The sequence below is a fragment of the Ranitomeya variabilis genome, chromosome 8 (genome assembly GCF_051348905.1).
Source record: "Ranitomeya variabilis isolate aRanVar5 chromosome 8, aRanVar5.hap1, whole genome shotgun sequence".
Lineage (NCBI taxonomy): Eukaryota > Metazoa > Chordata > Amphibia > Anura > Dendrobatidae > Ranitomeya > Ranitomeya variabilis.
In genome coordinates, this window is record NC_135239.1 from 16,995,993 (window position 1) to 17,022,553 (window position 26,561).

Genomic DNA, 26,561 nt, shown 5'->3' on the forward strand with positions numbered 1-26,561 from the left:
ATCATGGAGCCATAAAGACATCAGACAATAATCCAATGGGACAACTGCAGCCGGCTATTGTCCAGACTGAACTGGCTGATAACAGGGAACAATAGACCACTCTTATCTGCGGAAATGAAATGTAGGGGCCTTAGGGGCCTCTGTGGATGAAGAGCTCATCTAGCCTGGAGCTTTGATGATGGGGCTGATAACAGGCAGCACTAGCGGAGCCATTACCTATCACTGGCAATCCTGCTGTTATCTACCCTGAAGGCTCCTTATTGTGTCCTTTGTTCAGCATTTATCACCATCCGCAGGACAAGATACAAATTTATCACTGAGGCTATGTGCACACGTGGCGGATTTTTTCGCTTTTCCGCAGCTTTTTTTCTGGGCAGAAATGCTATATATCCGCACTGGAAGGGTCTGACATCAATAATGCGGTTTTTGTGTTTAGTCGCTGCTCCTTTGCAAAAATCTCATGTACCCAAAATGGTTCCAGTACAAACTACAATTCGCCACGTAAAAAAAACCATTGATCGAAAAATAAATCCAGAGCGCCGAAAAAACAAATGGTGGAATCGCGCTTTTTGCACTTGGAATCTTTTTCTGTTTATTCAGAACATTTTATGATAAGATGAATGGCGTCGTTCAATGTAAACTGAGAAAAAGTTACGGCTCTATGAAGAGCAGGAATAGATTAAAATGCAAAAAATATAATAATTGCAGGTTACACATTAGCTATTAAAAAAAAAGCTACAATAGTCAGGAATTTCTGGACAGGCTGGGACTTGTAGTTCCACCGCAGTCACGTGCTACAGGACCTCATTGCTCCTGGTAACATGCTGGCAGTAATTCTCCAAACCGGGGAGGAGCCTACTACTCGCCACGCCTACATTTTAATACAACCCCGCCCACATCTTGGTCTGACCCTATTCACCCCGCCCATATTCAAATCAGGACACTCCCATTTCTCCACCGCCCCCTGTTCTGCCCCGCCCATCTCGTCTTACCTTTTTCACTAGTTTGGACGTCCAGCGTTCTAACCCCGCCCATCTCCGCCTCATCCGCTACAGACTATTGGTTCCTTGCTATAAGTCACGCCCACTTCTGAACCATGGCGGAAGTAAGCAGACGTCAGCATGCTCGGGTTAAAGGAGCTGCCTCCCCGGGGCCCCCCACACACAGGGATGAGGAAGGTCTGGGGATGGCGGCCGAAACGATGACCGTGTTTACAAAGCTGCTGACGGCCGCCTTCTACGGCTTCAGCTCCTTCCTGATCGTCGTGGTAAATAAGAATGTGCTGAGCGGCCGCAGGTATGGAGGGTCCGGGGCCAGAGTCCGCTGTGCTGGGCGGAGGGAGGAGGAGGAGGAGGAGGAAGCTGCCGCCGGGACTGAGTGCAATCAATGAGCCGAGTGTCTGATACATTGTAGCCTGCAGGATATAATACAACTCCTGTAGCTAGCCTGGGGTATAATGTACTGGACCGATAATACAGCCATATAATACTTCTGTAATGTATCATGTACAGGGGTGTAGTAGAAGCACATAATGTAATACTGTAACTATCCTGCAGTGTACTGTACAGGACTGATAGAGCCATAAAATTCTTTGGGTTCTGTATCTGTGTCTTTCAGTATAGTGTACAGAAGTGTAATAGAACCACATAAACTAATACTGTATCTGAATCCTGCAGTATAATATACAGTAGTGATAGATAGATATATATATATATTGATTCTGGTACTGTGTCTGTATCCTGCAGTATAATGTATAGGAGTGTTATAATACCTGTGACTGGTGCTGTATCTGTGTCCTGGAACAGATGTAATCTAACCATATAATGCATCTGGAGTTGTATCTCTATCCTGGGATATAATGTACAGGTGTGGCATAACATTATGCATCCTGTACTGTATCCTCCAGTATAATGTACAGGAGTGGTATAATAATAATAATAATAATAATAAAGCTAGTGCTGTATCTGTATCCTGGACTATAATCTGCAAGGTTGGTATAATACTGTGACCTGTATCTGTATCCTGCAGTATAATGCACAGGAGTGATATAACCATACAATGCATCTAGTGCTATATCTTTATCTTGGGGTATAATAATGTGACTGGTGCTGTATCTGTATTCTAGGGTATAATGTACTTGTAAGTGGTTCTGTATCTGTATTCTGCAGTATAATGTGCAGGAGTGGTATAACCATATGCATCTGGCTCTGCATCCTGCAATATAATTTATAGGAGTGATTTAGCAATAGAATGCATCTAGTACTGTATCTGTATCCTGGGGTATAATCTACAGGAGTGGTATAATAATGTGCTGGTATAATGTTCAGGAGTGATATAACCATGTAATATCTGGCTGATGCTGTAACACTGTATTTATTGTTGCATGTTTATATTTGACACGTTACAATGTGTCTCTGTTACTATTTTCTGTATTGAGGACCTTGGATTAACTCCGTGCTTCCCTGCTATACTTAGGATCATCCTAGAGGCTTTAAATACCCCGAGGCTAACACTTTTAACCCTGTGATGTACATAAAATAAAGTATCACACAAATTTTGTGCGAGACTTGTGAATGTTGGATGCGAAAAAAAAGGTTGCTTCCGACAGTCACTTTGAGGACTGGGACCCAAGCGAATTCTGGGACCATGGCCGGTCCTGATGTGCAGAAGTGTAATAAGAGCTTGTTTTAATGAGTGATTTTTATTAAATGCCGAATAAGCTGCTATTGAAATAACTCCCAAATCCTGGTTAGGGTTTTACTTTAGGTTCCTGAGACTTTTTTTTTTTATTTTTTTTTTATTTTTTTTTTATTTTTTTTTTTTTTTTATTCTTTTATGTGCTTCTGTTGAAGGATGATAGGAGCGGTAGTCCGTGTGATGGCTCGGTTCAGCATTTATGTGGCTAGTAATAATAGTGTAGACTGGAGCATCACGTTGTTTAGTTCTGGATGTCTGCAGGAAGGGGGCGCTCTGCGGTGCTATCAGTGATGGCTGCCACTTTGCAATTACGAGATGACTTGTACTTCTAGGAATTTAGCAGGAATGCAATAAACTGCAGTTATTGGTGCTGTGGGTTTGTTACCTTGCGTCAGATCAGTCATGTCCTCCGGATCAGAGGTCTCATGTGTATCATTGTCCATGTGGTCTTAGTCTGTTCCGCTTCCAGGATCTGGGAATATTATTGCAGGATGACCGCTGCTTGCAGTTTTCCTGGGGTTTTGTTATGAACACATTGTAACGTTTACTACATAAGTGCGAGGTTTAGTACATTTGGTCTTGTTCTAGTAGTCACATAACTTTCATCTTTGGGGTACATTCCCACGGCCAGTAAACGCTGCGGGTTGGAAGTTGGACATCAGCGTCCAGATGTTACAGCATAGTGGATAAGATTTCAAGAAATCCCATGCCCACCATGCGTGCACAGACGCCTGCGGATCACCCGCGGAGACAGACATGCGGCGCGTCTTTCCAGACAGCAACATGCCAGTTTATCTTACGGAGATACAAGTCTTCGCAAGATAAATCTGCCCATAGAATGTATTGGGTGCGGTGATTCCGCACAGTTCAATGAATACATGCGGATTCACCTGCGTTCAAAAGCCGGCAGCGTTTTGGATGGAGCGGATATGTGCTGCGTCCAAAGCGCTGCCGATTACTGACAGTGTGCACCTTCCCTCACACAAATGTTCGCTGCTGTTGGGGATAGAATTGCAATAATATAAGTTTGCAGGAATCTGATCAAACAACATTATCTACATGGAAAGAACACAACCGCTAGCAACAGATGATTGGTGCAGGCGACTGCCGCCTAAATAAAGTGGTTGAATGCAGACACGGATTCAGGAACGTTCTCATATTGGGGTGCTGCTTCCCCGCAGGTGATGACCCACTGCGATTGGCTCCAGATTTTTGGGAAGCGATGACTTCTACTTTTGACTTATTTCACTAGAGATAATGGCGGTTTTTGACTAAGGGACAATGTATTTCCTCGTGCCTGAGCTTGCTGTATACAAGGCTTATTCACTGCAACATTGTAACATTCCGGAGCCTAGTCTTGTAGCCCCCAGATTCCAGAGTCATTCTGACATAACTACAACCTTCATAAACTGTTAGTTCTGCCCACATTGTTGGTGCAAAAATCTGTAGCGAATAATACAAAACAGAGAGAACTTACAAAACAACAAAACAAACTGCAAATGATGAATTGAGGCCTGTAGTCCAACACTGACCAATGTGAGAGACCAGTGATCCCCGATGAGGAGTTTCCTAGAACACCACGAGACTCCACGCTGCAGCTGCTCGGAGATGCTGGACAAGAATTCTACCAACCCTTACACCAAACTGCTCCAAAAATAAAGTTACTGATGGGAGCTCACCTATTGGCTTTATATGAGGCCGCGATGGCTTCCTTTGCCTCAGAAACCTTATTCCGGAGCTCAGTTTAGCCTCCGAGATGATGATTGTGGAGCAGACGCTTTAGGCCCCCTTCACGCTCCGTCCGTATAATACCAAAAAAACAGTACTGGTGTCATCACTGTTTTGTATCAGTAGGTAAGCCTAGATGGGTCCACCAGGGTCTTCTCCACCGTTATCTTGACTGTATCCAGCCATCGGGTTGCTGGTCTTCCTCTTCACCTTGTTCCTTCTATTCCTCCGGCCATGATGTCCTTCTCCAGTGATTGCTCTCTTTGTATGATGTGTCCACAGTAGACAAGTCCTAGCGTGGTGATTCTCTCTTCGAATGTCATCTCTGGGTTGATTTGTTTGATCTTCTTGCCATCCTTGGTATTGATAACCTCCTTCTCCAGCACATTTTGATGGTGCCGATTCTGCTGTCTCGTTTCTTTGTCCACGTTTCGCATTCATACGTTACCAAAGATCAGATTGTGTACAACCAGAGTCTTCATCGCCAGTGAAATGTTCCTTGATTTGAAGACCTTGTCCAGTGACTTCATTGTTTGTGTAGATATTTGTCATTCTGAATGTAAAGATGATTAGTCACCAGGTCAGAAGTTATTATTCCTGCTAGTGATGAGCGCGTATACTCGTTGCTCAGGTTTTCCCAAGCACGCTCAGGTGGTCTCCTGAGTATTTTAGTGCTCAGAGATTTAGTTTTTGTTGACCAGCTGAATGATTTACAGCTACTAGCCAGCCTGAGTACATGTGGGGGTTACCTGGTTGCTAGGGAATGCCCACATGTAATCAAGCTAACAGTCATGCAGCTGCTGTGCCTAAAACTAAATCTCCTAGAACTAACACATACTCGGAGACCACCCCGAGCGTGCTCCGGGAAAACCAGAGCAACGAGTATACTCGCTCATCACTAATTCCTGCCATTCCCTTAAGTATTACATTTATTTATATTTTTTGTAAATCCGCCATACGGTTCCAGAGATGAGGGCCTTTTTATTCAGTGCTGATTTTTATGGTCTTTCCAAGCGGGTGTGAATCACAGGGTAAATATGCAGAGCAGCCTCAAGACACGCCCCTGAGGATCCTGTGAGTCATGCACTCCTGATAGACTATAAAAAGTAGCACTTAATTAAAAAAAAAAAAAAAAAGAAAATTAAATCCTGATCTCTCTAACTGTATGGCGGATTTAAAAGAAGGAAAAAAAAAACTCTGGGAAGCTGCGGGAATAAATGAGCAAAAACTCCACATTCTGACCTGGTGACTGGTCCTCCAATGTTCCAGATGAGCAGTATTTTTCCCTTCTTGTTACAAAGAGGACGTCTCCAGGATTTCTATTACCTCAAATAGCATCTGATCCCAGCACGTTCCTGACCCCCAGACTTGCACACTCATGTTACAGCAGATGTGATGTAGCTGCACCGCGCTGTGCCGGGTGATCGCGGCAGGGAATAATGGCGCTCTGTTCTGTCTTGCAGGTTTCCCTCCTCACTATGTGTTGGACTTGGCCAGGTCAGTAAGAAGCCTTCGGTTGTGCATCCTCCTCGCTGTGACGCCGCGGTGCTAACACTGAGCGTTCTTGTTCCCGCAGATGCTGGCGACGGTGATCGTGCTCTGGGTGGGAAAGGCTCTGAGGGTGGTGCATTTTCCAGATATCGACAGGCACATACCACGAAAGGTAAACTGGGCTGATAACTATTACACCCCTGCTCTGAACACTGCACAACTTTTTATTTTGCAATGATCCGACTTATGCAACTTTTTAAGCAACTGCTGAATGTAAGGTTCTGCATCTTATAATAAGCCGACCAGCTGATATCAGATTTACATGGACATAAAATAAGATCTTGGCACTGGAGGGGGATGACATAAAGCAACGGAATGTTCTGCACCATAGTTGGTTTTCCTTTGCATGAGATGGATGATAACAGAGAACAATAGAGGCATTAATCTTCACAGTAAATGCAGATAAACATTGGGTTTGGCCATGATCACAGAGGTGCCCTGTTATCCTAATCTCTGTCCAGCCTCCGGGCTCCGCAGGGCGGGGGTGGGGTACATTTGGGACATCGTCTACATTGTGCCACATCTCAGATCCTGTCCATATGTACGACATAGTGAAGCAATTAGGATTTTTCCTAAGGCGACATCTGGCGATAGGAAATCCCTGTATCTTTATTTAATGGAAAGTTTGCTCACTGCAGACACCACTTCTTTCTATTAAGGTCGCGGTCTGCACGCTCGGCTGCCGTCTACGACTTGGGCGCTGTCTCTCTCCATTATAGCATTGTATCCAGCCAGGTATGGCGGGCCGTAGACCCTGTAATGTCAGAAGATGCCATCATGATTGGTTTGACCTGCCAGCAAATATCTTGTGCCATCTTAATAAAAACTTTGTTCACCCTCCCCAGGTCCAGCACTCAGTCTCCGTCACTGCTGCCGGTGTCTTATTGTCTGCAGCGTGGTCGTCTACTCAACAGTGCTGCAGACAATCAGTGAGCTCAGCATCTCTGCCCCTGTGGACAGCACAAGCAGCTAAGCTCACTGACTGCAGCGCTGCCGACATACAGACTAAAACAACCACCAGACTACTGGACCTGGGGAGGATGAAGAGAGATTTTTTATTTCTTATGCAACCTGAATCTGGGGAGAAGATTTTTTTCTGATATTAGAAAACCCCTTTTAACACTTTATCATGAAGTCCACTGTGTAAGAAAAGGCTTTCCCAACAAGTCGGGGTCCTTGGGGATCACTTGCTCCTTTAGGGTAACTCCGCTTGATATGTTATAGCACCTGTGTAAGGGCGCGTTCACATTCAGGTATCTGCTCTTTAGTCTTGCGTTCAGCCTCCAGCAAAATGGGATTTGTGCGTATTCTCCGACGGGGCCATAGACTATAATGGTGCCATCCTGAACGTGCGCTCTGTCGTGCATGATTTTTGGGGGGTTACGCTTTCTGGAGGGGACACTCTGCCTTGTAGACTGGTAGGGACCTCCCTCTATTGGCTGTGGAATGTGATAAATTCAGGTCTTGCCCTTGTAGTGAGGCTCTCACCCATATGTACATAGCTACAGGGAGCCCATTGTCTGCAGAGGGCATGGGGGGCTTGTAGATGGCTGATGTACAGCGCCCCCTGCAGAGCACAACAATGGCTGTTCTGCATGCAAAAGAGGTCACAATAGAGATATCACCCCCCACCTTCACCGCCCCTTGCATTTATTAGGATACTTTTATTTTGAGCATTGTTATTATTCCATTGCTGATTAAGTTGATGGTTTCTGAACGTCAATTGTGGTGAAAACAACGGTGGAAAATGAAATGCTAGGTGAAATCCCAAGAAACAATGAAAACCCTATATTAAGGGTCACCAATCTAACCCAAGAAGAGGTGCGAAACCGGCTAAATAAGATTAAAATAGATAAATCTCCGGGTCCGGATGGCATACACCCACGAGTACTAAGAGAACTAAGTAATGTAATAGATAAACCATTATTTCTTATTTTTAGGGACTCTATAGCGACGGGGTCTGTTCCGCAGGACTGGCGCATAGCAAATGTGGTGCCAATATTCAAAAAGGGCTCTAAAAGTGAACCTGGAAATTATAGGCCAGTGAGTCTAACCTCTACTGTTGGTAAAATATTTGAAGGGTTTCTGAAGGATGTTATTCTGGATTATCTCAATGAGAATAACTGTTTAACTCCATATCAGCATGGGTTTATGAGAAATCGCTCCTGTCAAACCAATCTAATCAGTTTTTATGAAGAGGTAAGCCATAGGCTGGACCACGGTGAGTCATTGGACGTGGTATATCTCGATTTTTCCAAAGCGTTTGATACCGTGCCGCACAAGAGGTTGGTACACAAAATGAGAATGCTTGGTCTGGGGGAAAATGTGTGTAAATGGGTTAGTAACTGGCTTAGTGATAGAAAGCAGAGGGTGGTTATAAATGGTATAGTCTCTAACTGGGTTGCTGTGACCAGTGGGGTACCGCAGGGGTCGGTATTGGGACCTGTTCTCTTCAACATATTCATTAATGATCTGGTAGAAGGTTTACACAGTAAAATATTGATATTTGCAGATGATACAAAACTATGTAAAGCAGTTAATACAAGAGAAGATAGTATTCTGCTACAGATGGATCTGGATAAGTTGGAAACTTGGGCTGAAAGGTGGCAGATGAGGTTTAACAATGATAAATGTAAGGTTATACACATGGGAAGAAGGAATCAATATCACCATTACACACTGAACGGGAAACCACTGGGTAAATCTGACAGGGAGAAGGACTTGGGGATCCTAGTTAATGATAAACTTACCTGGAGCAGCCAGTGCCAGGCAGCAGCTGCCAAGGCAAACAGGATCATGGGGTGCATTAAAAGAGGTCTGGATACACATGATGAGAGCATTATACTGCCTCTGTACAAATCCCTAGTTAGACCGCACATGGAGTACTGTGTCCAGTTTTGGGCACTGGTGCTCAGGAAGGATATAATGGAACTAGAGAGAGTACAAAGGAGGGCAACAAAGTTAATAAAGGGGATGGGAGAACTACAATACCCAGATAGATTAGCGAAATTAGGATTATTTAGTCTAGAAAAAAGACGACTGAGGGGCGATCTAATAACCATGTATAAGTATATAAGGGGACAATACAAATATCTCGCTGAGGATCTGTTTATACCAAGGAAGGTGACGGGCACAAGGGGGCATTCTTTGCGTCTGGAGGAGAGAAGGTTTTTCCACCAACATAGAAGAGGATTCTTTACTGTTAGGGCAGTGAGAATCTGGAATTGCTTGCCTGAGGAGGTGGTGATGGCGAACTCAGTCGAGGGGTTCAAGAGAGGCCTGGATGTCTTCCTGGAGCAGAACAATATTGTATCATACAATTATTAGGTTCTGTAGAAGGACGTAGATCTGGGGATTTATTATGATGGAATATAGGCTGAACTGGATGGACAAATGTCTTTTTTCGGCCTTACTAACTATGTTACTATGTAACTCCCAGCAGGATGTCTTGGAAATGTTGGGAGTACAGTATCACCTGGGGATGGGGATCAGTGCATCAGATTGTCCATCAGCTCCACCACACAGTTGACCCCTTTCCCTCCAGGTCTCCCTGACCGCAGACCAAGGAGCTGTCGGACAAATCTGCATCACTTTTTAGCAAAGTTTATATGTCTGTTCTGTATGGGGTTGCTGGAGTCGTCACATTTCCACTTTCTATGGAGCCGAATGCTCCCAGTTATCAGGTTTGGGTTTTTTTGGCAGGTGAGTGGTTTACCGTTTTCTTCAATGAAATAAATTTCAGAAAATTCTCCTTGCTTCCATGATCTCCATACTGAGACTGACATCAGCTGCTGTAGTATTGTGATTTATTAAGTTTAGGTGTACTGCGCCTTTAAATCTGCATCTTTCAAAATTAGATAACTCGAGAGAAAATCGCCAAACACAAGGTCATAATTGAGGTCCAAAATGAGAAAATTCTTTATTATTAAATACTCTAATTGGTAACATGATGGCACAACAGAAGCGGGTGCCCACCCTACATAAGATAGAATGTATGAATAAACAAATGATTAAAAATGGCATAAACTGAACCATCAAGAAAAAAGGATGCAGAAGTAAAGGAAAAATCATTGTTACAAGGGAAAGGCTAATCTAGCCGGAGTATAGGGTGCACAATGGCCTCGAATCCTAAAGCATGAGACCATAAAAGATGTTAAGTATCTTAGGATGAGTCCTGAGTGATGCAATAAAAATACGTGCACATTGTAAGATCACTGCCATATAAAACAGGTGCGAGGGCAATTAAGAAAGAACGTTCTTTCTATGTATGATTATAGCAGGCAGTGAAAAGGGAGCTATGTACATAGACAGCTGATGCTAATTAGATGGCACACATCAGTGAACAGTGTTGGTTCCAAGTTAAAGAGGTAGAAGGTCAAATGACAATCAATAAGTAAATGGTATATTACCAGGATAGTCCCAAGATCCAAAGTGTGGTGCACACCCCGACGCGCGTTTCAGATACAAGACCCCGATGAAGGATTATATTGGAAACGCGCGTCGGGTATATACACGTATTTTTACTTTTATTGTAACACTCATCCTAAGAATTTAAATCTTTTACTGTCTCATGCTTTAGGATTCGGGCCCTCCTCTGTATACCCTATACTCTGGCTGTATTAGCCTTTCCCTTGTAACAATGATTTTCCCTTAACTTGTGTGTCCTTTTTTCTTGGTGGTTCAGTTTATGCCATTTTTAATCATATGTGTATTCCTACATTCCATCTATCTTATGTAGGGTGGGCACCCGCTCCTGTTGTGCCATCATGGTCACGTTTTGGACTCCATTAGGACCTCAGGTTTGGTGTTTTTCGCTCTTGCGTTTTCTGATTCAATCCGAATGCTCTGCCCTATCCTAGTCAGCATATGACATTTATCCCTCGGTGCTAGATATTTGTTTACGATCTTTACATAAACAAAAACACTGGACAGAGGACTCGATGTATCTAATATCTTTCAAAATCAGCCTGACTAAAAAGTGATTACAAGCAGGAGGTAAAGGTCGCCGGTCAGGGGTCAGACTGTCTTAAAGGGGTTGTCCACTACTCCGACATCCCCTTCTGAATCCCTATGTTTCCTCCCAGTAAAATAATAACACTTATACTCCTACCGGTGCCGTTCCAGTGGTGTTGGCACTGGCTCTCCCGGGGATTGTGTGACATTGTCATGTGATCCAGTGACTGCTTCACTCTCCTCCCTCATTCGGCTGCTGCCCCTCACTTCCTCGGATGTAAGTTATGTCCATAGGAGAGGAGAGTGAAGCCAGCGCTGATTGGCCGCAGGGATCACATGACATAACGTCACGCAATCCCCGGGAGAGCCAGTGCCGACAATGGAGGTGAATATAGGTGTTGTTATTTTAAAACGGGGGACATGGCTATTGAGAGGGGTTGTCAGAGTAGCGGACAGCCTCTTTATTTCTTCATTTTGTTGCCTTATCAATGCGTCTTTTATATAATCCGTCTAATTTTTTAATTTATTTTCTTTATTCCAGACTTTTCCGCTACCTCTCCTGTACTTTGGAAATCAAATCACGGGACTGTTCAGCACAAAGGCGCTAAAGTAAGAGCGATACTTCTCACCTTACGTGGGGCTGCTGGCACCAAAATATTTATTAAGGCTTAAATTGTGACCACATCAAGAAACCTGAGAAATTTTAATTAAAAGGCGCAATTCCTCAATCTGCTGTATATGGATTCTTTTCTCATTTTGCTTACTGCCATTTATTTGGGTCTTGTCCACAAGAGACAGAAATTCTGCCGACTTTACCTGCAGATTAGAACACGGAAAATCCATAAAGGACGACCGTCGGAGCCGCGTGGATGGGAGGATTGGAATATCCGTCTGCTGCAGGATTTTTATTTTCTTGGAAATTGACCTTCGTATTTCCCATCTGTTCTATAGACTTTCAGTAGGTTTATATGGCGCTAGCCAAGCGGAAAGAAATGGGACCAGTGATGATCTGAGCGCTTCTGTCTGTCCGTTTTTGGTCATCTGTAGGGGGCAGAGCAGCCGGAGACCCTTAAATTTAACTTTTATATGAGAGAGGGACAAGTTGGGTGTTTAGGATCTGATTTAGGCATTTGGTGATTAGCTCTCCAATTAAAGTTGGTGCAGTACCAGTTATGTAGCGGAGCAGCGCTCCTTTATGGCCACATGTTTGTAATTAGTGTACAACAGATGCATCAGACACTTTCCAGGAAATTGTAAATGAATGTGCGGATACAATCAATGTCCAAGAGAATTTCGTCAGCCGTTTCAGTTTAATTTGTCATTGAGCCCTTATGATCACTCTGCTTTTCTTCGATCCTGAACGGTTGCAAACTTTGTCTAATTGTGTATTTCCTTAAATAATCATGAACAAATATCCCTTTATATAACGGAAAAAAGTAAAACTCAATGCTTTCTGGCACAGATACGGCTGTGGTCCCTTTCCTGATACTTCCCATATGTCTTCTTCTCTGTTCGCAGTCTCCCCATGTTTACTGTTCTCCGGCGCTTTTCCATCTTGTTTACAATGATGGCGGAAGGATTCTTACTCAAGTGAGTATCTGTCATTAAAGGGGATGTGTAAAATCAGAGAAGTGAAGCTGAGATGGAGGTGTAGGTATAATGGGGCTGATACTTGGTTGTAGATGACCACTGATCGCCATCCTGGACTTGCCACTTCAGTGGCGCAGTGCGGCGCCTAGGAGGAAAACGGTGCGACCCATGGCTCGGCCACACTTATATAGGCACCGCTTAAGATCTAGGTCTTGGAGGGTGTAGAGATCCGCTCCATTCTCTGAATTGTGGGGGCCAAGTGTTGGCCAACCCCCATTAAAGGGAACCTGTCGTCAGGTTTTGCCTTTCCAAGCCATTGGCAAAAAAAGTTGTTAAAGAGTAACTAGAGTTCTATAAAACTTTTTACTACTTTTTTTTTGACCCTTTAATTGCAAGCAGATCGTTGTCGTATGGCTTCTGTGCCTCTTTCCCTTACACCGATTGCTAAAAAAAATAGAAATTGCTCAGTAGAAAGGAGCGCACGATTCCTTAGGCCATGTTCACACGCTGCGGTTTTTACCGCGGAACCGCCGCGATTTTGATGCTGCGGGTCCGCAGCAGTTTCCATAGCGTTTACATTAACATGTAAACCCTATGGAAACCGCAAACCGCAGTGCACATGCTGCGGGAAAAACCGCGCAGAAACGCAGCGGTTTACAACCCGCAGCATGTCACTTCTTTGTGCAGAATCGCTGCGATTCTGCACCCATAGGAATGCATTGAACCGCTTACTTCCCGCATGGGGCTGTGCCCACGTTGCGGGAAGTAAGCGGATAATGTGCGGGTGGTACCCGGGGTGGAGGAGAGGAGACTCTCCTCCAGGCCCCGGGAACCATAAAATAGTGTAAAAAAAAGAATCAAAATAAAAAATGAAGCTATACTCACCTCTCAGCGCTGCCCGCGGCGTCCGGTCTCAGTTGCTGTGCCGAACAGGACCTGTGGTGACGTCGCGGTCACATGACCGTGATGACGCCGCGGTCACATGACCGTGACGTCACGAAGGTCCTTGTCGGCACAGCCGCTTGCAGCGCCGGGGAGATCGCGACGTCAGAGGGTGAGTATAGCCAATTTTTATTATTTTTTACATTACTATTGATGCTGCATATTGCTGCATATGCAGCATCAATAGTACAGCAGTAATCCCGCAGCGGAAACCGCGGAACAAACCGCGATAAATCTGCAGGGATAACCACAGCGGTTTTGCCCTGCAGATTTTCAATTCCGCTGCGGGATTAACCCGCAGAGGAACCCGCAGCGTGTGAACGTGGCCTTAGCGTGCTCACAGAAAGGAATGCCGAAACCCCATCACTATCGCTTCTCGGGAAAGTTTTTGAGCAATGGGTGGGGGTCTTAGAACACAGACTACACTGATCTGCTTGCAATTAAAAGTGAAAAAAAAAAAAAGTAAATTGGCAAATATTTAATTACCCTTTTAAGCATTTTAATCTGTTTCTTCCTAAAGTCTTCTATTTCATTCTGGTAGCACTACAAAAAAAAGTCTGTATGTGTCTCATGACGTTTTCAAACGATCCGATGGGCCCAAATCTGCCGATTGGCTCGGATGACGTCTTCTACGTTATCAACACCAATGAGTAGCGCCTGCATATGCGGCAGAGCAAACTCCTAGGTTCTCCGCTTCGGTGCTCAAGTTTAAAACTTTGGCACAGAATAGCGCCTCTTGTGGTGGACATGGGAAAATTATCAGAGGTCATGATGGATCCGATATAATACATTGAGGATGAATTTATTCATGTAGATCTTAACGGAAACGTTTTCCGCTGTCTCATAACTTTACGGCCAGCCAAATAGTTTTATAATATCATTTAAAGTATTATTTTCACATTCCTATAACTTTTGTTCGGTTATTTCCACAGGAAAAAGTTTTCACGCAGTATTCAAATGACAGTATTCGCTATGATAATCGGAGCCTTCATCGCTGCCAGGTTATTATTATTTATTACCAGTAAGATAACTCTTAGAAACGAAAATGTAACGAAGGTCCCTGCATGTATGGCCAAGTCCAATACATTTCTCCCAATTTTGTTAAGCCTTTTTTTTTTCTGCTGCTGACAATCTGCAATCGCCTTTACTAATGTATTAAGAATAATTTTTTACAATTTATTTATTTTTTTCACCTTCCATATAGTTCTGATCTTGCGTTTGACCTTGAAGGATACATATTTATCCTGATCAATGACGTCCTGACGGCGGCCAATGGCGCATATGTGAAACAGAAGTTAGATTCCAAGGTGAGTGGTCGGCGGTGATATAAGAAATGCAAATAAATGTGGAAGTCTCGCACCACATCGTCCTCGTCAGCAGCAGCTCAGGGGTGATATTCGGCACTTTTTTTATAACTATAAAGCATAACCTTTTCCCCTATTTTTTTGCACCCTTTGAAATGCTTTGAAAGAGTATTGGTGTTTTTTTTTTTTTCCATAAATCAATAGCACACAAGAAAAATCAGAAACTTGAAATATATTTTGTCAGAGAAATCTCTAAATTCTCAATTCACAGGAAAACGTTGTCTTCAGTGAACACAGGCCTTCCCATTACTGAGAGATGACTGTTGGTGCTCATAGAGTTCTATGGAACCTGCAGCAGAATCTGTGCCTGCCTCTAGCTTCCTCCATAGAATATTATAAGCACCGACTACTGTCTAAGTAATGGGAAGATCTGTTTTCATTGACTGCAGATTTCACTTGTGAGTTGAGTGAAAATCAGTCGAAAAGGAGAAAGGCAGCAGATTTCCCTGATAAGATATATTACAAAGTTTCTTCTTCTCATGAGTTATTGAAATATTTAATATCATACATAAATCAATAACTGTCACTCTTTAGATTAATCGCATTCACATGTTGCAGAGACTTTTTTTTTTTTTTCTCCTCTCCTGCAACATGTAAGTTCTTTTGTGCAGATTTCACCTTTTGCAGCAAAAAGGGCGAAAAGTGCACAAAATCTGCTGTAAATTCTGCTTGTAACCCGTCCGGATTCCGCAGCAGATTTGCAGATATACAGCGTGTGACTCCTTTCTCTAGGGGCTTCCAGTTGCCCCATTCACTCTTGTAAGCAACCGCCCCAAAACTGAATAAGAACCTACGGACTGTATATCTGCATGCTAATACCTCTGGGAATGAAATGTTTTGCAACTAGTATTTTATTTTGATTTTTTTTTTTTTTTTAATGGTCATATTTTTGGCATTTCAGGAACTTGGAAAGTACGGTCTCCTGTACTACAATGCATTATTCATGATTGCACCAACCCTGGCTATTGCATATATGACTGGCGACATCCAGATGGTAAGATGGGGGCAATAAACCTTGATCCTAACTACAATCTGTAGGAAATGTTTACTCATTCCTCTATTGGGATGTGCAGGAGGAGAAAATAATAAATTGTATCTTCCCTGCATTTGCCTATAAGTCATCGGGTCTCCCAACCTATTGCCCGGCGGCCATTATAAGTGTGGGCAGGACACAGATCATGTCTCTCCTGCTTCTGACATTTCCTCTCCAGCTCCTGTTTGTTTCAGTGTAGCAGCCGGAGAATGTCGGCTTTGTCAGGGTCAGCGGGTGCGGGGTCTGCGCCGTACACAGTCGCTGTGTATCTGCTGCTAGCGGGGGACGCACAGGCTGCAGAACAAAGGTCTTCTGTCTGGAGGGAGAAAACCCCCCAAACTGCTCCGCTCGGCCGTCTAATCTGCTCCTGAATGAAACCGGCCACAAATGTAATTAGCGCTCCTCCTGTCACAGAATGATCTATATTCTATTTGTAGTTCTGTAGCGCTCAGAATATATTGGGACCTCTGTGCAGGAATATTTCTAGGAAGTCGTGGCCCGAGTATTAATAATCACAGTTTTGGACTAACCCTGCAAACGGCTGGTGACCACCATTGCTCAGATGCAGAGGTGCCGCAGGCGATTTATTGGGGGGGGCATGTCCGGACGCTGGTCACTGGCGGGCACATCCGGTTATTTTTCTATGTAGGACCTGTAGTCCTGTACTGACATCTGTGTCTATTCCCGCAGGCCGTGGAATATGAAGACTGGAGTGATCCCACCTTTATCTTCCAGTTTACGCTCTCCTGTGTAATGGGGTAAGTCCGCGGCTCTATAATCATGTAGGTATGGGATGGGTGATGGAAATGGGTTTTCCAGGACAGGATGAATCTCGATAAGATCAGATTTTGGTTCACATTCACCAATATTACAACCAACCACTTGTTTAAATGATTTCTGTTTTTGGAATTTTTTATATATTTTTTTTCATAAAGGGATAGCCCCATAAATATCCATCCACTGGTTAGAGGATAACTGTATGGGCATTGAGGGTCTGGCTGCTGAGGTCACTACCGATCCTGAGAATAGGGGGTGAAATCCTCTGTGTGATGGAGAGGTAGCGAGAATGTGTTACCACTCCTGTAGACAGTGAATGGAGCGGAGTTTGCACATGCTCAGTATTGCTCTATTGACAGGAGACGTTTTAGGACCCCTTTTTCACAATCATGGGGTCATCACTGATCATAGATCGCCTGCTAAGTAAGTCCATTATTTATTGGACAAATCCTTCAATGAAGCCGTTCAAGGAAATGCGACAAGAACCAATGTTGGAGAAAATCGAATTGTATTTCTTGTGTTTTACTGTTTTGGGTGTAAAGATGAAACAAAAATAAACTGGTAAATGTAGATGTGTGCCCCCTATATGGATACATATTTGTCATATGTCTTCTATTCTATAATAATTGTCTGCCGATGTCCCCACTGGTTACAGTCTAATCTTGGGCATGCCCCTGCAAAGAGCTCTTTCATACATTAGGTTTCTTTTGGTACATGTCCTCTTAGCTCTTGTTTTTTTATTTTTTTTTTTTATTTTTTTTATATAGATCAGACCCATTCTGATCAATGTTCCCTTTCAAAAACCAATTGTCCGCAAAAAAAAGTCCAACTTTTGATCTAGAATAAACTTGCCAATGTAAGTCAATGGTGACTTGTTAAAAAAAAAAACAAGCAAAAAAAATGGAAGCACAAAGACTTTTAAATATTTTACAACTAGGTGAAGAGCCCGGCGTTGCCTGGGCATAGTAAATACAGGTCCTTCTCAAAAAATTAGCATATAGTGTTAAATTTCATTATTTACCATAATGTAATGATTACAATTAAACTTTCATATATTATAGATTCATTATCCACCAACTGAAATTTGTCAGGTCTTTTATTGTTTTAATACTGATGATTTTGGCATACAACTCCTGATAACCCAAAAAACCTGTCTCAATAAATTAGCATATTTCACCCGTCCAATCAAATAAAAGTGTTTTTTAATAACAAACAAAAAAACCATCAAATAATAATGTTCAGTTATGCACTCAATACTTGGTTGGGAATCCTTTGGCAGAAATGACTGCTTCAATGCGGCGTGGCATGGAGGCAATCAGCCTGTGACACTGCTGAGATGTTATGGAGGCCCAGGATGCTTCAATAGCGGCCTTAAGCTCATCCAGAGTGTTGGGTCTTGCGTCTCTCAACTTTCTCTTCACAATATCCCACAGATTCTCTATGGGGTTCAGGTCAGGAGAGTTGGCTGGCCAATTGAGCACAGTAATACCATGGTCAGTAAACCATTTACCAGTGGTTTTGGCACTGTGAGCAGGTGCCAGGTCGTGCTGGAAAATGGAATCTTCATCTCCATAAAGCATTTCAGCCGATGGAAGCATGAAGTGCTCCAAAATCTCCTGATAGCTAGCTGCATTGACCCTGCCCTTGATGAAACACAGTGGACCAACACCAGCAGCTGACATGGCACCCCACACCATCACTGACTGTGGGTACTTGACACTGGACTTCAGGCATTTTGGCATTTCCTTCTCCCCAGTCTTCCTCCAGACTCTGGCACCTTGATTTCCGAATGACATGCAAAATTTGCTTTCATCAGAAAAAAGTACTTGGGACCACTTAGCAACAGTCCAGTGCTGCTTCTCTGTAGCCCAGGTCAGGCGCTTCTGCCGCTGTTTATGGTTCAAAAGTGGCTTTACCTGGGGAATGCGGCACCTGTAGCCCATTTCCTGCACACGCCTGTGCACGGTGGCTCTGGATGTTTCCACACCAGACTCAGTCCACTGCTTCCTCAGGTTCCCCAAGGTCTGGAATCGGTCCTTCTCCACAATCTTCCTCAGGGTCCGGTCACCTCTTCTCGTTGTACAGCGTTTTCTGCCATATTGTTTCCTTCCAACAGACTTACCATTGAGGTGCCTTGATACAGCACTCTGGGAACAGCCTATTTGTTGAGAAATTTCTTTCTGGGTCTTACCCTCTTGCTTGAGGGTGTCAATGATGGCCTTCTTGACATCTGTCAGGTCGCTAGTCTTACCCATGATGGGGGTTTTGAGTAATGAACCAGGCAGGGAGTTTTTAAAAGCCTCAGGTATCTTTTGCATGTGTTTAGAGTTAATTAGTTGATTCAGAAGATTAGGGTAATAGGTCGTTTAGAGAACCTTTTCTTGATATGCTAATTTATTGAGACAGGTTTTTTGGGTTATCAGGAGTTGTAGGCCAAAATCATCAGTATTAAAACAATAAAAGACCTGACAAATTTCAGTTGGTGGATAATGAATCTATAATATATGAAAGTTTTATTGTAATCATTACATTATGGTAAATAATGAAATTTAACACTATATGCTAATTTTTTGAGAAGGACCTGTATCTGTGGTTAGTTATAGCACCTCACTTCTCTCATTCCCCCCTAACACTTGTCATTTCGACCTCACATCTGTCATGTTCCAATCACTCCACTATTTTCCCTCACTCCTCTCATTTTGCACTCACCTTTTCACCTCACACCTTTTCATTTTCACCTCACACCTTTCATTTTCCCCTCAGTATATACATGTTTGTCATCTCCCTTATATATAGTATAAACCTGTATGTCATCTCCTGTATATAGTATATACCTGTATGTCATCTCCTCCTGTATATTGTATATACCTATGTGTCCTCTCCTCCTGTATATAGTATATATCTGTATGTCATCTCCTCCTATATATAGTATATACCTGTGTGTAATCTCCAGTATATAGTATTATACCTGTATGTCATCTTCCCTGTATATAGTATATACCTGCTGTATGTCATCTCCTCCTCTATATACCTATGTTATCTCCTCCTGTATATAGTATATACCTGTATGTCCTCTCCTCCTGTATATAGTGTATATACCTGTGTCCTCTCCCCTGTATATAGTATATACCTGTATGTAATCTCCTCCTGTATATAGTATATACATGTCATCTCCTCCCATATATAGTATACACCTGTATGTCCTCTCCAGTATATAGTATTATACCTGTATGTCATCTTCCCTGTATATAGTATATACCTGCTGTATGTCATCTCCTCCTCTATATACCTATGTTATCTCCTCCTGAATATAGTATATACCTGTATGTCCTCTCCTCCTGTATATAGTGTATATACCTGTGTCCTCTCCCCTGTATATAGTATATACCTGTATGTCATCTCCTCCTGTATATAGTATATACATGTCATCTCCTCCTGTATATAGTATATGCCTGTGTCCTCTCCTCCTGTATATAGTGTATATACCTGTGTCATCTCCTCCTGTATATAGTATATACCTGTGTGTCATCTCCTCCTGTATATAGTATATACGTGTGTCATCTCCCCTGTATATAGTATATATCTGTATGTCATCTCCTCCTGTATTAGACCTCGTTCACATGTTATTTGGTCAGTATTTTTACCTCAGTATTTGTAAGCTAAATTGGCAGCCTGATAAATCCCCAGCCAACAGTAAGCCCACCCCCTGGCAGTATATATTAGCTCACACATACACATAATAGACTGGTCATGTGACTGACAGCTGCCGGATTCCTATATGGTACATTTGTTGCTCTTGTAGTTTGTCTGCTTATTAATCAGATTTTTATTTTTGAAGGATAATACCAGACTTGTGTGTTTTAGGGCGAGTTTCATGTATCAAGTTGTGTGTTGAGTTGCGTGTGGCGACATGCATGTAGCAACTTTTGTGAGATGAGTTTTGTGTGGAGACATGCGTGTAGCAACTTTTTGTGTGTCGAGTTGCATGTGATAGGTTAGTGTAGCAAGTTGTGTGCAGCAAGTTTTGCGCGTGGTGAGTTTTATGTGTGGTGCGTTTTGAGTATGTGCAAGTTTTGTGTGAGGCAACTTTTGCATGTGTTGCAACTTTTGTGCATGTGGCAATTTTTTCTGTGTGTGCAAGTTTTGCGAGTGGCGAGTTTTCCATGAGGTGAGTTTTGCATGTGGCGAGTTTCGAGCGGTGACTTTTTTTGTTTCAACTTTTATGTGGCGAGGTTGGTGTATGTGTGGTGAAATGTGCGCTGAGGGTGGTATATGTGTTCGAGCACGTGGTAGTGTGTGGCGCATTTTGTGTGTGTGTTCATATTCCCGTGGTGGTGTGGTATCCTATGTTGGGGCCCCACCTTAGCAACTGTACGGTATATACTCTTTGGCGCCATCGCTGTCATTCTTTAAGTCCCCCTTGTTCACATCTGGCAGCTGTAAATTTGCCTCCAACACTTTTCCTTTCACTTTTTCCCCATTATGTAGATAGGGGCAAAATTGTTTGGTGAATTGAAACGTGCGGGGTTAAAATTTCGCCTCACAACATGGCTTATGACGCTCTCGGGGTCCAGACGTGTGACTGTGCAAAATTTTGTGGCTGTAGCTGCGACGGTGCAGATGCCAATCCCGGACACACACACACACACACACACACACACACACACACACACACACACACACACACACACACACACACACACACACACACACACACACACACACACACACACACACACACACACACACACACACCTACCTTTATATATTAGATTTAATGAGGATGAGAAGAAAGAAAAAACAGATGCAATAAATATTGTAAGATCAAACAGAAGTCCAGCATATAAAAAAAAATCCCCCGGAGAGTTTCTCACACTAGAAAAAAAGAAAAAGAAAATGGTCAGTTTCACCCGACAGAGGAACAGGTACAATGCACATTTGGAATGAAAGCGGCTACAAAGTCGCTTTTTCATGATTTGCTTGTGTCTTTGCAGTTGTTGGTTTGTTCACACACAGCAGATTTCTTGTAAAATGTGCACTTTATAATGTATATCATATAGCCCCATCTGCTGGCTGCTCATGGCAACTGCAACTACATTTATTTATATTCTTTTACCTAGTTGATTTCCCAGCTGACTCTCGTTTTATTTCCAGGTTTATCCTGATGTATTCCACAGTCTTGTGCACACATTACAATTCTGCCCTGACCACCACAATAGTAGGATGCATCAAAGTAAGTGTTGAGATTTTTCCTTTCTGTTCTTTATAAACTGTTCCAGTTATGTGTCACCTGCTGTAATAAGACGCTTCCTGGAAATTAAATTCCTCCATTTATTTATTTTTCTCTCTCTTCCAGAATATCCTGATCACTTACATTGGAATGTTCTTCGGTGGGGATTACATCTTCTCGTGGACGAACTTCTTGGGGTTAAATATCAGGTACGGGAGCAAGTGCAGTGTTCTGTGATTTGTACGTACAGAATCTCTTCCTCACTATTTTCCTTTCCTGTGCTAATTTAATTTTCTAATGTTCTTGGAGACATCTGCAGTAATTTTCAGCACTGGAGTCTGTGCAAGTGAGCTGTACATAAAGCTCCGATTTTTTTTTTTTTTTTTTTTTTTAAGTGAAAATGGTTTTCTGCATAAGGCAAAAAAAATAAAAAAAATAATGTTCAACTGTAGTTGAAAACATTAAAACAATCCCTAATTCCCTACCATCGGAATCTGACCTCCCTGCATAGTCTTAAGTTTGGAAGTTCTCCTTTATCCCTAGGATGGAGTATAATACTCTGATTTCTGGGTTACCAGTCGCTGGGACCCCCTGATCCTGAGAACCAGAGCGTTGCTGCTACACTCATTCTTATGGGAGCGCTATGGACCGGCCGACCGCTGCGCTCAGCATCTGACGGTCCCATTGTGGATGAATGGAGCGGCCGTGTGCATGATCGGCTAGTGATCCATTAAAAATTGGCTGCTGTGAGGTCCCAGTGGTCGGGAAGTTATCTCCTATCACATGAATGGGAATAACTTTCAAGCTTCAAAATAACCCTTTAAAGGGGCCGATGCATGATATCTAATCTCTATGTATGGGGTGCAGGATATCTAATATTAAAAAAATTATATATATATATCTATCTCTCTCTCTCTATCTATCTCTCTTATCTATCTCTATCTCTCTCTATCTATCTATCTATCTATCTATCTATATCTGCCTTCTGTATTTTTTGTGCTGTAGGGTTAGTCGCCTCGTGCCAGATGAGCGACTTTTTTACCGCAGTGTTGCCGGATACCATATTGTCTCGCCCTGCATATTAGAGGGCGCTAGTATACATAGTATGTGACCCACTATCACTGGTGATAACAGTTTATTAATTATTTTCCCTCCTCTCCAGTATTGCTGGCAGTCTGGTGTACTCCTACATCACCTTCACAGAAGAACACATGAGCAAACAGTCGGAGTCTATCAGTAAACTGGAGAACAAGGGGAAGATCGCAGTGTGAGCGCCGAGTCCGCTCTGCCTCCGTCATGGGCGCCACGTGCTCCGCATGTCAGACGTGAGCTCATGCACACACCTATTGCTAATTTGCACAATCGTTCTAATTGAAATGATGCCTTTTTATAGATTTTAAATAGAAATATTTTTTTTAGCCAGACCTAGTATTTAATTTCCGATCTGAAAAATTCAGTATTTTTTTTTTTTTTTTTTTTTTTACACCGACCGATCAGTATATTTTATCCCCAAGGACTGTACTGGCCATTGTCCACGCCTCAGCCACATTTTTATCTTCATACTATGGCGTGAGTACGGGGACAGATCCAGGGGCAGCCATGTTTTTAGGTTCTAGACTGAAGTGCAGTTTGTTATAACGGTTGCAGACGACTCTTCTCTATTTTTTAATGTGACAAAGTTTGACACAATGTAGCAAATTCCTCATGATACATTTCAAATATATATTTTTTTCATTTCATTGATCTTGTGGATCATCACATACCCTGATAAATCTGCACCCCTTAAATGCCTCTGAGGGGGGCAGCTGCAAGTTTTGGCATGCTATCCAGTCAGCCAACATGGATGGCTCTCGTAGTGACAAATTCTGTCTGCATATTCAGAAAAGGTGTTCAGGCAAATGAAGAAGGAAAAAAAAAAAAAGCCTCTAGCCCTATGTCGCATGTGAGCTGTATTTGGGGAACTATGTGTAATTCTCAACCAACCAGGATGAACATTTAAGTGGCGGCACCAACCTGATGATGGCAACTTGGAAGGAATCGCCGTAAAATGGAAATGCTGATGTTCCCCCCACCAGTGCCAGCACTTGTGTGTGTATGTATGTATACACAGGCCGGGGGTGTCATTAGTATGGATTACATTGAGGATTATGTCATGTCTGCTTATAATCGCCCCAAAATCCAACTGCTAGTAAAGATATGGCAGCTTGTCTGTCCCGAGGGTGCGTGGTTTAGGAGTTCCCATTAGCTGAGACCCCTGAGACTGGTCACTAGTATGCCTGACTTGTTGACCTCTAATTCAGAGGAAACTTACATTTCTTTCTGGGTGCAGTGTAAACCGCATGTAATACCGTAGATACTTTAACATATATGGACATCTTGTTCAGGTGTCTAAAAATGTAGCACCGTTTACCTTCTGTAGCCGCTGGGTTGCGCTATCTATTGCAGCATGAGTTAAAGGGGTGATCAGGAGCGCACCGCTCCCCTGCCTCTCTGCTGCCTGCGCTCCTGAAGAGTGACGGGTTCACCCAATGGCGGGGCCGCTTATCCGAACTGTGCGGACTTCCAGCTGCAGGCGGCGGTAACTTTGCCTCTACAGCATCGGAGGCAGTGATCTGTCCAGATTCAGAGCAGTCTATGCCCCTCACCTAGTATATGACCACCTTTTAATAGACAGCAGAGGTGGCTGATAACCTAGGTACTGACTGTTAAACAGTAAAATTAAAGATCCTTTTTTTGGAACAGAGGGCATTTTTAATAAGGAGTACATTTCAAGTTACTTATATTTTTTTTTCAAGAACTTTTGATAATCTTTAGTTGCAATTTTAACAAGATGAGACAGTTGATGCCAGGACCCTGGGTCGATGGCCCCTCAATGGGAACCCTGCGACTTTCCTACCTGCCGGCATCCTTGACTTCTCTTCTGATCAGTAATCCCGATGCAAGACCATGTGTGCATGACGCCACAATGATGATGAAACGCCGGGTCCACAAATCAGAAGAAGCATCAGGGATGTAAGAAGGGAGTACGTGGCTCTCAGGGGTCCTGTCCTGGGGCCATGGGATGGTGATGGGACGATCAGTTCTCTCATGTCTAAAGACAACCCTTCTGAGTAGTAGTCAGGGAGCTCTTCATAAGTGGAGCGTTTATAGCCCTTATCTCTCTTCTTGTGAGCGCCTTTGCTAATTTACAACCACTTGAAAGTTGAGCTAAAATGTGCGGCCTAAAATCAGCTGAGAGGAGCTCGGAAGAAGGAAGATAAGTGTTAAACTCTCCTGTCAGAACAAGTTCACCGACAGATTCTCATACTGCAGCCATCAATAGACAGAGCAATACAAAGACTATAGCAGGCATACTGTGCAAATGCAAAAATTTTTTTAGACAAAAATACATGCATTTAAGAATGGGGAAAAAAAAAGAGAAAATAAACAGGATGTCCATATACTGAAGCACTGCGGGTGAAGTCATGATGTCCTTTTACATATTGGGGCTGGGGGAACAAAAGTTTGGTCACTTTGGATTGGCCCTTATTTTTCTATGAAGAAAAATCCAGTTTTTGCTGCTAACATTGGGCAGGATTCTCAAAGGGATATTACCATCTCTTGCATTGTAGATTTATGTTGATGCTGTTCTGTCAGCGATTGACTCAGAACGGTACACAAGCTCATTTAAGGTCTTAATCCTTAATAGTTGGCCACACCCACTTGTCACGACTTTAAAAAAATAAATAAATAATTCCATAATGGAATTTTTAGAAGTTGCCTCCTGCTGTCCATACTTTTTTTTTTTTTTTTTTTTTTTAAATGAGACTAGACCCCAAAAAACTGCAGTTGTGGCTTCTAGGAGTTATTGATTATGATAAGATGGAGTGTAACTTTTGAGAATCCGTGCTTGCTGCCTAGCGGTCAGGTTTCTGCAGGAGCTGTGGCTCTATGAGCGTGCTCGCACCCTGCTGTATCAATGAAGTATTTCCCTCTCTGACCGTTTTTATATAGGGGTCATATTGGCCGCCGGCGCGGAGAGCTGTGCCCGTCTTCACTAGAACTAGTGATCGCACAGTGGTTTTGCTCATGGCACGGCTGCCTCTTATCTGCAGGCAAATAATCCATGTACAATGGTTTACTAACCAGCCTGCAGGGGGCAGTCTTCTGAGTGTTACTGCCAGAGGAGCATTTCTATGACGCATTTGTCTGTTACTTTGTACATTGTTTTGTCAGTCTGGACTGTACAAGTTCTTATGATCATGGAGTACGAGGCCTTATTTCTGTACAACTGTTTGATTTATTTTTTTGCCATTTGTATCTGTACAATCAAATGATTTTAAACATGAATTTATAAATATAACTTCTGTCTCCTGTCATTTTTTGCTCCAATTAAGAGGGCTGTAGAGAATCTGCTCCATACCTGACGAGCAGGCAGAGCGCTGGTTGTGGGGAGTGACTGAGCATGTGCGACCACCAGCATTCAGCTCACTAGGTGCATATACACTGAACACCAGGTGGCGCCATACTATGCCAGTAATTGTCACAATTACTGGTTGTTGTGCAGAAGTTTGGATGCAATTGCACACAACAGGGAGCCCACCAATGTGGTGATTTTATCCAAGCCCCTGTATGCAAACCAGTAAATCGTTGTAATCGGGCTCTCTGGGGGCAGCATAAAACTGCCTTCTGGACATCTGCAAAATCAGCAGTCTTC

The 26,561-nt window shown here is 43.0% G+C and overlaps 1 protein-coding gene across 1 annotated transcript; it reads left to right on the forward strand.

The window, feature by feature from the left end:
* The first annotated feature begins 1,079 nt into the window (after positions 1-1,079).
* On the forward strand, positions 1,080-26,207 carry SLC35D1 (solute carrier family 35 member D1). The gene is made up of 12 exons (XM_077276384.1): positions 1,080-1,296; positions 5,889-5,922; positions 6,002-6,088; positions 11,471-11,538; positions 12,448-12,519; positions 14,394-14,462; positions 14,666-14,768; positions 15,727-15,819; positions 16,549-16,616; positions 21,790-21,868; positions 21,992-22,074; positions 23,028-26,207. The coding sequence occupies exons 1-12, from the start codon at positions 1,097-1,099 to the stop codon at positions 23,134-23,136; spliced, it is 1,065 nt and encodes a 354-aa protein (XP_077132499.1). The 5' UTR covers positions 1,080-1,096; the 3' UTR covers positions 23,137-26,207.
* The last annotated feature ends 354 nt before the right edge of the window (positions 26,208-26,561 follow it).